Genomic DNA, 14,932 nt, shown 5'->3' on the forward strand with positions numbered 1-14,932 from the left:
GGTTGAGTCACCATCCCTGGATGTGTTTAGAAGTCATCTAGATCTGGTGCCTGGGGACATGGCTTAGAGCTGGACTTGGCAGAGTAGGGTTAATGGTTGCACTGATGATCTTGAAGGTCTTTTCCAACCTAAGTGATTTTGGGATTCACAGAGCACAAGCCCAACTGTCAGCAACTTCCCTGCTCCCTTCCCTGCCACACCTACATCAGTCTTAGTTTTTCTATTTTCTGTGCTCTCCAAGAATGTGTTTTCTGCAAAGGAACCATTATTTACCTAGGAACCCAGGGAGTATCTCCTGCAGGAACATTTTTATAGCTGGTGATCTACAGTTGTACAAACTAAGTGTACTTTCTTCTGTTTAAAGAGACACAGTCCTTCTCAAAAACTGGCAAAAAAAGAACACTGAAGTTAATGAAAATGTTAGTACACCAAGAATAACTCAGAAAAATAGGCAGAAACTCAAAGCAAAAAAAAAAAAAAAGGTGCTGTTTTACCTCTTTGAAAAGTGTCAGCTATTGCAAAGAAGGAGACAAACTGCTATCCTCTTAAAAACTGTTTTTTAAAAGCACTTACCATGTTTTCCAAGACCCAGCAGAAAACTCACAGCCTTTCATGTAAGTGTTTCAGCCACAGCACATGACTGTCTGAAGCTTTGCTGCCCTCATGGGAAGTGTTCCCCAGAATTCATATATGGCACCAAAATTCTGTCCAGGGAGATTTTGTCACACCTGGTTTTCATTCTGTCTCCTGCATTTTCACTTCCAAGCCTGACAGTCTTGTTGGTAATTTGAATATGACATGTAGTTCACCTAGGTCTGGAAATGGCTTATGAAGGGAACATTTACTTTTGCCCACCACTGAAAATTGTCCTTAGTGGTCTGATCCCACCTCGTGCTGGGTAACAGTGGAGTAGTGTGTTTGCTGGCTTGATACTGAACTGAAACGTTTCGAATCACCTACAGAGTTAATCACAGACCTGTCAGGGTTGGAAGGAACCTCTAGAGATCATCTAGTCCAACTCCCTGCTAAAGCAGGATGCCCCAGAGCACATTCCATAGGACCGCATCCAGGTGGCTTTGGAATGGCTCCAGAGAAAGGGACTCCACAACCTCCCTGGGCAGCCTGTCCTAGCGCTTCCTACACATGGATGTTATTCCCCCCGTTTCCTCCTCCTCCTCCTCCTCCATCAAGACCATCAGACTGGGAGGAAGATGGCCGAGAGCTCCTAGACCGTGGCTGCCCAGTCAGTCCCAGGGGTGTTCCCAACTGGTGGCTCATCTGAGAGGCTGTATCATCCGACTCCCACCGCTCCAACTCCTCTCGCACGAGTCGCTCCATTTGTTCCCTGTGGATCTCATTGTCACGACCCAGCCTTTCATCCTAAACAGATGCAAAGACACAAACTGGAAGCACAGATTCCAAACTGCACCCTCATACCAACATGAGAGATTCTTCTACCATCCCAGTATTTCCACAGGCTAGTGGAGAACCAGTTGCTGCAGTAAACTGTTTCCTTGCCAGTGATGTGACACCCAGGTTGTCACCTTCATTTACGAAGGCACAATTTGTGTTACAGTTTCTAATGCTTAAATCCATGGCCAGAAATCTAAAACATACTGAGGAGAGCACACCCAGAAGGAAGCCCCATCTTCAAGGAGAACTCTTGGATGGAACTACAGTAAGAGCCAGGAACACCCGAGGCAACCGGGCAACTCAAAGCTCACCTAAATAGCCCACAAAGCCATCTTGTCCACCCCTTAACAGCCCTGTCCTGGCTGTTCTTGCCCCATCAGGGAGCTGAGAGGTTTGAGCATCCACAGAAATAACACATTTGTCTCACTGGCCACTTCTAAAGGGCCCTCAAGAAGGGAAGGTGGGAGGGGAGGCAATAGAAACTGGATAACCCTGGTGACAGAAGTGGCCTTCTTCCACCTTCCACACACAGTCCCAACATGGGAGAAAAGCAGCAGGATGCATGGGCTTGCTGGGCTGGATCCCCCAAACTCTACCAGCCCAGCCCAGAAAACACTGGGTATGAATCCCAAGGCACACCAAGGGATGAACAAGCTGCTTCAGCAACTATGGACCACCACTGCTGTCCAGTTCAGGGGCTGAAATGGTGCTTTGTTCCCTCAGCATGACTCAGGCCTGCTCTCCAATGGGTTGCTATATCTGAAACTGGCACCAGGTCCCTAGGATTTTATGCTTTCCATTCCATGTTTTCCTCACACAAACCCAAAATCACTTGGCCGCTACCAAAGCGCCCACCTCATCCTTCCCACCACCCAACCCTCCCAAGCCCAGCAGCAGGAAGTAGTACTGGAAGGAAGCAAGTCATGCAGGTTGTGAGCAGAGAGGTGAGAGTGGCTTTCTTACCTCCGTCACTCCATCCAGCAGCCTGCCCAACACATCTCTCCTTTTGAGCTTGGCTTTCTCCATGGCTTCCAACTTGACAATAACGGCATCGATCTTGGAGACAATGCTGCCGATGGAATGTTCCATCCGATCCACCCGCCTCATCAGCCTGAGGGCAACAAGTGGGAGCTCCAGTGAGTGACATTCCCCAGGCAGGACCCTTCCAGCATGTCAGCACACACAGCAGGTAAGGATGAGACAGCATTTTAATTCAAGCACAATATCTGACTTCCCACAAACGAGTCTGACTGTCCAGGAAGGGACAAAGTGCATAAGAGCAAGATGTTAACACAGGGGTAAAAAAAAAAGGGGGGGAAGTACACATTCCACTCTGTTTTCCCTGCTTTTAGGGCATCCTCATAAAAATGTGTTGGTTCTAGGTAGTCAAATTCTTCATTGAGCTAGTGCTGTCATTATGAATTAACACGGATGCGTTTAGACAAAACGCATATTCAAAAGTAATTTCATCTGATTTAAAAAACAACAGCTGAAATTCTCACTGAACCTAAAACAATCTCAAGGTTTTACTACTAAAAAACAAACAGCAAAGGCTTCTGGCAATGCTGTAGCATGACCATATTTTCTGTCTATTTAATGTCCATGTTTTAAGGACAGGGGGATTTTTGTTTGTTTGTCTGAGTTTGGTTTTCTAACTGATTCCCATGAGCCTCTCTAAAGTATTTCCAATTCAGATATCCCTTGGAACCTACTAAAAGGAGTGACTTAAGCATCTTTAAGACACAACATTTACTTTTATGAATGAGTTGATTAATTTCAGAGTTACAGGAGAGACGACTACATAATTGAAAGAAGAAAACCCATAATATTAATGAGAAAAACCCAAAAGACACCACCCATGCAGATTCACCATGCAGGACAGACTTACACTTGGAACTCTTCATAGGAAACCCCACTGGAGCTGCTGCCCCTCCTCCTGGAGCTGTGTCCACTGTCTTCATCCTCATCCTCCTCAGAGTCATCCAAGCTCCGGGGGAAGCTGCGGCTGCTCAGAGGACGTGGCAAAGAGTTCCTGTCCAAGTCCAGGTCCTCCTGAGTGAAAACACAAGCCACAGACAGAGAAGATGTAAAGGTCCAAAGCCTCCTGCCCTCCATCAGCTCCCCCTTGCCATTTCTGCTCAGGCAGCCAGGGATGAGAGCCAATCTGAAGGAAAACAAAAGGATTCTTCTGGGGAAGCAAACTGGCACTGGGGGAAGACTGGCAGGCATAACACTTCTAATGCTGAGCTCACCCTCTCTTTCTCTAGATCATCTCTCATCTGCTGATGTTCATGCTCTGTCAATTCTTGGTCCCCATCCTGGTCATATTTGGTAAATATTGCTTCAATCTCTGCATCCGTGTGCCCCTTCCTGAACAGGCAGTAAGAAAGTTCCTTTACTTCCTGTTTTTCAGAGACCGGATGAACTTCAAGTATTAGAAAAACACTGCACCCCGAGCAGACTTTCACACCCGAGCCAAACACACAACTGATCCCAGCCTATCAATTCACAACCCTGATACCATCATGCCCACACCTTGCACTAATTGGTAGCACAAATCTTCCCTAGACCTTTGGTCCTTCACAACCATGGAATCATGGAATGGTTTGGGTTAGAAGGTACCCAAAGATCATATCTAGATCCAATGCCCCTGTATGGCCAAGGACACCTTCCACCAGACCAGGTTGCTCCAAGCCCCATCCAACCTGCCCTTCAACACTGCCAGGGATGGGGCAGCCACAGCTTCCCTGGGCAGCCTGGGCCAGGCTCTCACCACCCTCACACTCAAGAATTCCCTCCTCATGTCTCACCTCAATCTCCCCTCTTCCAGTTTTAATCCATCCCCCCTTGTCCTCTGACTACAAGCCCTTGCCGCAAGTCCCTCCTCAGCTTTTCTGGAGCCCCTTCAGGCACTGGAAGGTGCTCTAAGGTCTCCCTGGAGCCTTTTCTTCTCCAGGCTGAACAACCCCAACTCTCTCAGCCTGCCTCCAGAGCAGAGCTGCTCCAGCCCTCTGATCATTTTCGTGGCCCTTCTCTGGACTCATTCCAACTGCTCCATGTCCCTCTTGTGTTTATGGCTCCAGAGTTGGACACTCATGAGTGGAAAGGGGCAGAATTCCCCTCCCTTGACCTGCTGGCCATGCTGCTTTTGATGCAGCCCAGGCTGTGATTGTCTCCCTGGGCTGGGAGTGCACACTGTCAGCTCATGTCCAACTTCTCATCCACCAGTACCCCCATGTCTCTCTCTGCAGAGCTGCTGTCCATCACGTCACCCCCCAGCCTGTACTGACAACAAGGATTGTCCCTACATAGGTGCAGGACCTTGCACTTGGTCTTGTTGAAACTCATGAGGTTCACATGGGCCCACTTCTCCATGTCCCTCTGGATGACATCCCATCCCTCCGGTGTATCGACCACACCACCCAGCTTGGTGTCACCCACTGACCTGCTGAGGGTGCCCTCAACCCCAATGTCTATATCATTGCTGAAGATACTACACAGCACTGGTCCCTACTACAGTACTACACAGTACAGACCCCTGATGGACACCACTCGTCACCCCTCTCCATCTGGACATCAAGTCATTGACCACTACCCTCTGGATGTGACCATTTCCTTATTTCCAAACCTCCCACCAGGTACAGGAAAAGCACATGCTTTTCTACAGAAGAAAAACCTCTTGCTGTGCTGCTTTTACCTACCTGAGCACACTCTTCCCACATTTCAGAAGCAAGGAGAGAAACTCCTACCAAAGACTCAACAGCACAGGCCTCTGGGGATACCACTCCAGAAGGAACAGCTTCCTTACCCTTTCAGATCTTGCCGGAGTTCATCAAAATTCAGTTTTCCCCCACCTTGCCTCAGACTTTCTGAAATGTCATCAACAGTAGTTTTCTTCAGCTTCAGTTTGATCATGGCTTTATTGTAGCCCTATAAGAAATAAGTGAAATGTTGTGGTTTACTTGTCAGAAATTGTTAACACTTGATTTCCAGTAACTTGTTTGGGTTCCAGTCTCATCACCTAGTGTGCACTGCCATTCAGGGTGTTCCAAAAGCAAGAATCTGTCTTCTCCTCCAGGTGATCCAGCTTTTATCTTAAGTGTTGAAATGGGCAACATACAAGGCTTTCAGTGGGAATGAGGTATTTTATATTTTGAGGTATTTTGTCCCAGTAAGACACCTTGGGCAGCTACTGAGAGTGAGGTGACAGTTTTAAATAATGCTGATAAAGTAGATCATAATACAGAAATCATGTCCTCAGACCACCAAAGGAGCACTTTTCATTTTTCTCTGCTCTGTCTTACTAACCAATTTTCCAAGTTTTAAACTCTGAGTGATGCTGAGTGTGGGTTGTGCCATTTCTGATCCCAGTACAGCACCCATGCCAGAGTGCAAACACCTTTTTCCTAAACTGGAATTCAAGTCAAGCACTTGGTTTAGTATTCAACCACCTTGCTGGCAGCTGCCCCTTAGAGCTCCCAACATATTATCCAAGACTTGACTCATCTTATTGTCTGAAATGAGGCAAATATGAGTTCTGTGAGCAGTCTAGCTTCATCAGTTCAATATTTCTATATGTGCCCAGGCAGACAAATCCTCTGTCATATTCAGGCTCATCATTCAATGCCAAGTCCCATAAAACATGTTGTGAGGGAAAGTTTTCCTTCATTAAATTTACACTCAGCTCAGATCCATTTCTTTAAACTAAGAGATGTGTATTTTCACCAGCTGCTTTACTTCGTGGGATTTATGTAGCATTTTATGCAATAAATTCAGGAACAAGCAAATAAACACAACATTATTTTTACCTTTCTGATAAGGTCAGACAGCTCCATCTCTGCCTTCTGTTGAGCCATATCTGATTTGACTTCAGAGTATGTGTCATTGATAATAGCCAAAAACATATTCTGTTCAGGAGAAAAGTGAAAAAGCCCACTTAAACATTTCAACAAGTTAGAGCCTCCTATGACCTTCATGTGCAGACTGATACAGAATTTTTTTAAGAAGGGCCTGAAGAAAATGGTGAGCTGTTTAAAAACCACTAATATCAAGAGCTTGACATCTTTCAATACCATGCACTACAGTATAACAACTTGAAATCAAGAGTAATGGTTATTAATATAACTGGAGAACCATTTTCCATGGAGGGCTCAGGCCTACACACAGCAGCAGCAATAAACCATGTGTGTTCAGTGTTACATAGGTAAGTTTGGCTTTCTACCTGCAAGGCCAAATTTAATCATGGAATGGTTTGGGCCGGAAGGGACCTTCAAGATCATCTAGATCCAACCCCCCTGCATGGGCAGGGATACCTCCCACCAGCCCAGGTTGCTCAGAGCCACATCCAACCTGCCCTTCAACACTGCCAGGGATGGGGCACCCACAGTTTCCCTGGGCAACCTGGGCCAGGGTCTCACCACCCTCACACCCACACACCATTTCTTCTCACTTCAAAGAATAATAAAAAGCCTCCTTAACTACAAGGGTGATTAAATAAATATAGAAGTGATGATGATACAGATGCTGTCATGTTTTAAGGCTAGTAAAATCCTGCTTTGATCCTTGTCACCTTATCAAGTCACCTAACACTTCAAGGAATAATCTGACCATATCTTGCTCATGTAACAGCTTCCATCTGGTGACCCTCTGCATGGGCAGGGACACCTCCCACCAGCCCAGGTTGCTCAGAGCCACATCCAACCTGCCCTTCAACACCTCCAGGGATGGGGCATCCACAGCTTCCCTGGGCAACCTGGGCCAGGGTCTCACCACCCTCACACCCACACACCATTTCTTCTCACTTCAAAGAATAATAAAAAGCCTCCTTAACTACAAGGATGATTAAATAAATATAGAAGTGATGATGATACATATGCTGTCTTGTTTTAAGGCTAGTAAAATCCTGCTTTGATCCTTGTCACCTTATCAAGTCACCTAACACTTCAAGGAATAATCTGACCATATCTTGCTCATGTAACAGCTTCCATCTGGTGATATCATCAGAAACACAAATACTACATACTAAGGTTTAGTACAAACTAACTGAAAACTACATCTAGGTAGAAGTTACTGGGGCTCACATTGACATTAAAAAAAATAAATAACTTGAACACCTCCAGGAAGGGAGCACCCACAGCCTCCCTGGGCAACCTGTGCCTATTAGAGAGATGTACTTTGAAAAGAATAAATAAAAAAATAGAAATTAAAAAAAACCAAACACACAACACAACAAAGTGTGGAGTGGGAATGACAACAAACATCCAGTGCAAATCTGTTTGAAATGAAGAAAAAATATGAGAGCATGTAGTGATTGCCCACAGAAGAGTCAGGCCCTACAATGGGCTGCACACTCACCAGGCTCAAACGAAACTAAAAAGCCCCATAGAGCAACAGGAGTCAAAGAACAAGGGATGTAAAAATGGCCACCTCCCCACCCCCCATAAACCAAGGTGTACATACCAAAAGAATGAAGAACATAAAGAACACAAATGTAGTGAAATAAACTGGTCCCAAAATTCGATTGGCTTCTTCAACTTTGGTGAAGTTGAAGTCTCCCAAAATGATGCGGAACTGAGTAAATCTTCAAAGAAATTAAAAAAAATAAATAGGGAAACAAAACACAACACACTTTTGGAGCTGTACAAGAGAATTCTCCATCTCTGTTAGCCTACCAGTCTGAGTGGTGGGCAACAGAGAGATTTGCACTACTGTCACACTTGCCCAAGCACTGCAACAGTCAATTCCTCCAGCAGAACCAAACTCCCAGTCAGGTGCCGCAAACACACACACACAGAGCAACACTGGCTTTTGGTCACATAAGGGGGACAAGAGGAAGAAGAGCAAACCAGTGATTACCACTGTGAAGCCTTAAGATCCACTCCTGTCCCTCTCCTACATGCCACGCCAACCCTCTCTCTCTCAAGCTGCCTGTGCAGTGCCAAGGCTGGAAGAAGCTTGGGACTCTCCAGCAGCATCAGCATCATTTCAAGCTCCTCTGCTTCTCCTCAATAAACTTTTGGCAACACTGCCCCAGTGTAAGGGGGCAGGGAGATAACTGAACACCCTGGTAATTATCTCAGTTCAAATCAGGTTACCTCATCCCAAATTAATACAGGAAGAACTGATTAACAAACATAAGTGAGGTTCTGTCTCTCTCCTGAATTCCAGCAGACTTCCAAATCTACTAGTTGGCTGTCTAAGACGGACTCCGTGAGTCAAACAACTACACCTACGACCAGGAAAACAGCCTTACTGGTTTTGGTAAGTTGTAAGTAACATTTTAGTAAGTAACCATAAGCAAGCATATCATAATTCAACTGCTGAAGACAGAGTAATTGCTTTGACTAGGAATGCAACCAACTGTCACAAAACCCATGGCACTTCTACCAATTAAAAACTGCCATTTTTAGACTATAGAGCTGAAACTACAGGATATTTTTAATCTCTGACCTAAAAATGTTCTTACAACAATGCATTTGCTGCTGAGCTACATCAACAGTGACATGTTGGCAGCTCATCTGGTTGGATGAATGTCATGGGACTTCATAGAATCATCAGAGAATGGTTTGGGTTGGAAGGGACCTCAAAGATCATCTAGATCCAACCCTCTGCATGGGCAGGGACACCTCCCACCAGCCCAGGTTGCTCAGAGCCACATCCAACCTGCCCTTCAACACCTCCAGGGATAGGGCATCCACAGCTTCCCTGGGCAACCTGGGCCAGGGTCTCACCACCCTCACACCCACACACCATTTCTTCTCACTTCAAAGAATAATAAAAAGCCTCCTTAACTACAAGGATGATTAAATAAATATAGAAGTGATGATGATACATATGCTGTCTTGTTTTAAGGCTAGTAAAATCCTGCTTTGATCTTTGTCACCTTATCAAGTCACCTAACACTTCAGGGAATAATCTGAGCATATCTTGGGACAACCTGTTCCTCTCATGAGGCAACCAAATCCATCTACCTAGGTACTGAGAAATTCTTGGCATTTAAAAAATTATTTTACTTACATGCAGTCCTGGAAAGTGCTGAAGTCATCGATTTGAGTGCCAAAGACAAGATAGGCCAACTGAGCATAGGCTAAGAAGATAATGAAAAACATAATAGCAAAGCCAACGACATCTTTGACACAACGAGACATGGTCGTGGACAACTGACTCATTGTTCTGTTGAAGTTAACAAATTTGAAAAGCTGTTAAAAGAAAAAAAAACAAAACAAAAACACAACAAAACACAACGACAACTGTCAAGGTAAGTTAGACAATAATTCCTTAACACAATCCCTCTCCAGCCTTTCACACATGAGATGTCTCACTGAATTTGACTGGAGACAAAGGCAGGTAATTCACATGTATAAATGCATCACTTCCTAAAAACATAGGCTTGAAAATGGGAGGAAAATTCTGTGAGAAGACCAGCTTCTGGCTTGGGTGTGGGGTTTCTATTTGACACTGGCTTCAGAGTACTGTTACCAAAATGTTTCCCAACCCCTGTTTCTCTCTTTACCTTCAAAGAAGATGTTAGTTACAAAGGAGTAAAGTGCCAGAATAAAACAGGGACTTTGCTCTGAGCAGGTGGTTGGACTAGAGACTTTCTGGAGTCCCCTACAATCTGTGTTATTCTTTTACTCTGCAGCTTAATATTTATTGTTTTAAATGAACCACTTCATTCCTTAAACTGTGATGAAACAACTTTATCTTACAAAACAGTAGGAGGTTAGCTAACTTGCTTTACAACCCTAAGTATCAGTTTGGAATATCAAGAGTGGAAATCCACTTCTCATTGGTCTTACATATTCCCCTGTTGGAAAATTTATTAACCAAATGTTCCTCTGCAACTTTATACACAAAGAGGACAGGAGTATGTGCACAAAGTATCACTAGAAAGGAAGCAGTAAAAGAGAGAAATTAAGCTTAACTGAAGTAATATATCTAGTTTTCAAATGAATTGGACTAGCTTAGCCAGCCATTCTAACAATTCAGAAGTTTTGGACAGATAAAACAGGAATAGTTAAACCAGGCTAAGAAAAAGCAGTACCCATTAATGATTAATGACTTAGCAATTCAGGAGTAGTACAAACACTTCTTTATGTGTGTGCTGTGACAAAGCACTAGCACTGACTAAATCCTCTAGGCTTAAACAAAGGCTGAGTAAACCTGTAGCTTTGCTTTTCAATTGCAGGAAGTCACATTTGTGCTTCCTGCTTGACCAATTTTAGGAGAAGCAGGACCAAAACACAAATTCATCTATCACAGAAGCCTCAGAACCCTGCTTCCATTCTAATGTTACAACAGGGATGTGTGTCTTGGAGTTACCTTAATCCAGACAAAAAACACAGTGACTGCAGCAACGTTGTTGAATTGCACTTGCCAATATGCCAATGGTTCAAAGTTGGGGAAGGAGTTCTGATCTTCCAGCAGCTTCTTCAGGAGCATGTCAACAGTTGATGTCCTGTAGATGCTAATTCCTATAGCTACCACAGAGAGCTGGGTACAAAAGAAACAGACACATTTATGAAAGGTGATGAGGAGACTAAAACTGACTTGTTTTAGCCACACGTCAGATAAAGCTAAGCAAAGAGGAATTTACTCTTCTTTATAGCACTTACCATCACATGCGCTTGAAGTGAAAGCAAATATATTGTTTTCAGGGTGTCCTGACTACAAAGTTAAAGGTTTCAAATGGGAAAGTAACAGCTAGGAATTGCACAGAGCCTGGAATCACTGACAAAAACTTCTCTAAGTCCCTCACTGTCAACCCTGCTTACCTTACACTTATCACATACACATACACATATCACTTACACTTATCACATCAGTGATAAGGGGACCAAGCAGTTGCAGGGCCTGGAGAGGTTTCCCCACCTTTCACTCAGGAGTAATGAACTCCTCTTTGTATACTTTGATACGCACAGCTTGACAGAAGTCCTGAGAATATGACATCAGGTAGCTTTAAATTCAAAGCTCAGATTTACTGCCACCTTCCCATTTTTAGCCAGCTGCTCCCATTCTGCAACTTCTTCAAACCTGGTGTCAAGCTGGGGAGTATTTTAACACCATTAAACAATGTGAAATCTTCTTTGTGGTTCTTTGCAAACAATCAAATCCCAGTCTCCATTTCTCCAAGTGCAAATCACTCCTTTACAGCAGCTTTTCTTACTCAAAAGCCACTGCAATCACCTTTATCAGAGATATTAGGTGTGTAGAAGAGAAATGAAGGTTTGTTACCTTCCATAATGGTTGTGCATTTATAGAGAAAACCTGTGAAAAAGCAAACTGGACAAATACTTGAACTTTTCACCAGGATGCAAAGGTGGAAACCACAGAAGAAAGAACAAACAAGTTTGGAAAACACATCAACATTACAACACAGACTAAAATTGTCTTATTCAGACAGAACAGCTCAGTAGCTTGGAAGTATCCGTCCTAATAATGGCCTGTAAACCCACAATAGGAATCAAACCACCAGAGTCATGAACGCCTCCCACAAATTGCATTTCATAAAGCAATTTTAGCCTCATTAAAAGATAACTGGTCCAGTGGGAAGTGTCCCTGCCCATGCAGGGAGGTTGGATGTAGATGATCTTTCAGGTCCCTTCCAGCCCAAATGATTCTCTGATGATTCTATGACACTCACCACAATGATAAGGATATCAAGGCAATTCCAGAGACTTCTGAAGTAGTGCAGTCTATGAATGTGAATTTCTAAGATCTCTTCTACCATATAATAGAGAACAAAAAGACAAAATGCCATCTCACAGGCTGCCAGGAAAAAATCAAAAGCGGAGAGGTAGTTGATCAGTCTCACTGGCTGAAACTGCCAAGATGTGACAAGGCCTCCAGTTGCTGGAAACTCCACTAACAACCTGGATTCAAAAAAAAAGCAAAGGGAAAAAAAAAACCAACAACCCTCATTTACACAGAACTGATGACAAGCATTGCTTAGTTACATGGTGTTATTAAGACAGTTATTTCAATAATGGCAACAGGCAAAAGCCCACATACAATTCAGATGACACCACACAGAACAAAAGGTGCTAACCTGACTGCACTGAATTTTGAATAAAGCCCAAAGCACTTCAGGAATCAGGAGAAAACAGACTGATGTCCAGGTCTGGAGGCCACAACACAGGAAGGACATGGAGCAAGTCCAGAGGAGGCCACTAAGATGCTCAGAGGGCTGGAGCAGCTCTGCTCTGGAGACAGGCTGAGAGAGTTGGGGTGTTCAGACTGGAGAAGAGAAGGCTCCAGGGAGACCTTAGAGAACCTTCCAGTGCCTGAAGGGGCTCCAGGAAAGCTGGGGAGGGACTTTTGACAAGGGCTTGTAGTCAGAGGACAAGGGGGGATGGATTAAAGCTGGAGGAGGGGAGATTGAGGTGAGACAGAAGGAGGAAATTCTTTGCTGTGAGGGTGGTGAGATCCTGGCCCAGGTCGCCCAGGGAAGCTGTGGCTGCCCCATCCCTGGCAGTGTTGAAGGGCAGGTTGGATGGGGCTTGGAGCAACCTGGTCTGGTGGGAGGTGTCCCTGCCCATGCAGGGGGTTGGATCTAGATGATCTTTAAGGTCCCCTCCAATTCAAATCATACCATGATTCTGTAATCCATGCAATTACATTATTAAGCCAACTCAATGGCCAAGTCCCCTGCAAACTGCACCCAAGCCATGGTGGCACCAGGAAGGTCCTGTCTGCCTGCAGCTGGTGAGTGCAGCTGCCCCCTGCAGTCCCACTTCTCTGAAAGGGAGCCACGCTACTTCAGTTGTCTGCCTCCTCTACAGGAAATACACACTTGCCCATAGAATCACAGAATCATAGAACCCTTCAGGTTGCAAAAGCCCCTTGGGATCCCCGAGTCCAACCATCATTTCTACTCTACAAAGTTCTCCCCTAAACCATCTCTACCAACACCACATCCAAATGACCCTTCAACACATGCAGGGATGGTGACTCCACCACCTCCCTGGGCAGCCTGTTCCAGTGCCTGACAATCTTTTCAATGAAGAAACTTTTCCTAATATCCAATCTAACCCCCCCCTGACACAACTTGGAGCCACTTCTCCTCATCCTATCACTTCTTACATGGGAGAAGAGGCCAGCCTCCTCCTCACTACAACCTCCTTTTAGGTAGGTATAGAAAGCCAGAAGGTCTCCCCTCAGCCTCCTCTCCTCCAGGCTAAACAACCTCAGTTCCCTCAGCCTCTCCTCATAGGACTTGTTCTCCAGACCGTTCACCAGCTTGGTTGCCCTTCTCTGGATCTGCTCCAGCCCCTCAATGTCCTTGTAGTGAGGGGCCCAGAACTGCACCCAGGACTCAAGGCGCAGCCTCACCAGTGCCAGGACAGGGGGACAATCACTTCCCTGCTCCTGCTGGCCACACTATTCCTGATACAAGCCAGGATGCTGTTGGCTTTCTGGGCCACCTGGGCCCCCTGCTGGCTCATGTTCAGCTGCTGTCCCCCAGCCCCCCCAGGTCCTTTTCTGCTGAGCAGCTCTCCAGCCTCTCCTCCCCAAGCACAAGGGTTGCCTGGGGTTGGTGTGTCCCCAGTGCAGGACCTGGCACTTGGCCTTGTTGAACCTCATACAATTGCCTTGGCCCATGGATCCAGCCTGTCCAGGTCCCTCTGCAGAGCCTTCCTACCCTCAGGCAGAGCAAGACTCCATCCCAACTTAGCATAGTCTGCAAACTGACTGAGGGTGCACTCAGACCCCTTGTCCAGATCATATTCAGCCTCTTGTCAATAAAAAGCCCCAGGTCCTTTTCTGCCAGACACTTTCCAGCCACGCTTCCCCGTGTCCTCAAAAGCAAGAAAACCACCAGAAGAGCTGCAATCTGCAACCTTCCCTGTGCACCCTGCGCACAGTAGGGCTGCTCATACCTGACAATGCAGAATAGGTTGATGTTTGCATTGTATACAGAGAAATCAATGAAAGCTGCTCGGGTCCCTCTGTCCAGCCACAGGTTCTTCTTAAGGCTAGCAATCTGGACAGCTGTCACTTCTCTGGTCCTTGAGAGGTCCTGGTAGTAGCCAGCCCCACTGTAGGTAGCAATCAAACCCCAGTGGCTGCTCCCATTCAAATCCTTCTCATTGGTGTATGTCCAACTAGTTCAGAAGGAAGGGAAACAAAGCACATTAGTCTTTCTTGCAACTTACAATGAACAAAGCAGACACCAACAAAACCTGGCCAAAAAAAAAGGATCAGGTACTTAAAGTTGCCTTCATTTAAGAGGCACTTGGAGAAAGTTTTAATGTTCCATGGAGAAAGAGCTTACAAAATTCCTTTTAGTAACAGAAGGAAATGAAGATAGAAAGAGGTGCACCTCTCTTGTGAAGAAAGGCTGAGAGAGTTGGGGTTATTCAGCCTGGAGAAGTCTCTTAGAGCACCTTTCAGTATCTGAAGGGGTTACAGAAAAGCTGGGGAGGGGCTTTTTACAAAATCTTTTACCCAAAACCCTTCTATAATTCCATGTGCCACAAGTATATTAACTGTGACAAGAGAACACATCAACCCACTCACA

The 14,932-nt window shown here is 45.3% G+C and overlaps 1 protein-coding gene across 1 annotated transcript in view; it reads right to left on the reverse strand.

The window, feature by feature from the left end:
* Positions 1-1,141: 1,141 nt before the first annotated feature.
* Positions 1,142-14,932, reverse strand: part of PKD2 (polycystic kidney disease 2 (autosomal dominant)) — a gene marked incomplete at its 3' end in the record, with an annotated part of 21,149 nt that continues 7,358 nt past the window's right edge. Inside the window, exons 4-14 of the mRNA XM_009993742.1 lie at positions 14,292-14,516; positions 12,056-12,284; positions 10,735-10,905; positions 9,430-9,611; positions 7,873-7,993; positions 6,222-6,320; positions 5,222-5,343; positions 3,666-3,783; positions 3,302-3,462; positions 2,377-2,524; positions 1,142-1,380 (exon numbers count right to left, since the gene is read on the reverse strand). Of these exons, the coding sequence (XP_009992044.1) occupies positions 1,142-1,380; positions 2,377-2,524; positions 3,302-3,462; positions 3,666-3,783; positions 5,222-5,343; positions 6,222-6,320; positions 7,873-7,993; positions 9,430-9,611; positions 10,735-10,905; positions 12,056-12,284; positions 14,292-14,516 (1,815 nt within the window). The remainder of the gene's footprint in view (positions 1,381-2,376; positions 2,525-3,301; positions 3,463-3,665; positions 3,784-5,221; positions 5,344-6,221; positions 6,321-7,872; positions 7,994-9,429; positions 9,612-10,734; positions 10,906-12,055; positions 12,285-14,291; positions 14,517-14,932) is intronic.

Source organism: Chaetura pelagica, unplaced genomic scaffold, assembly GCF_000747805.2.
Source record: "Chaetura pelagica isolate M959 unplaced genomic scaffold, ChaPel_1.0 scaffold210, whole genome shotgun sequence".
NCBI lineage: Eukaryota > Metazoa > Chordata > Aves > Apodiformes > Apodidae > Chaetura > Chaetura pelagica.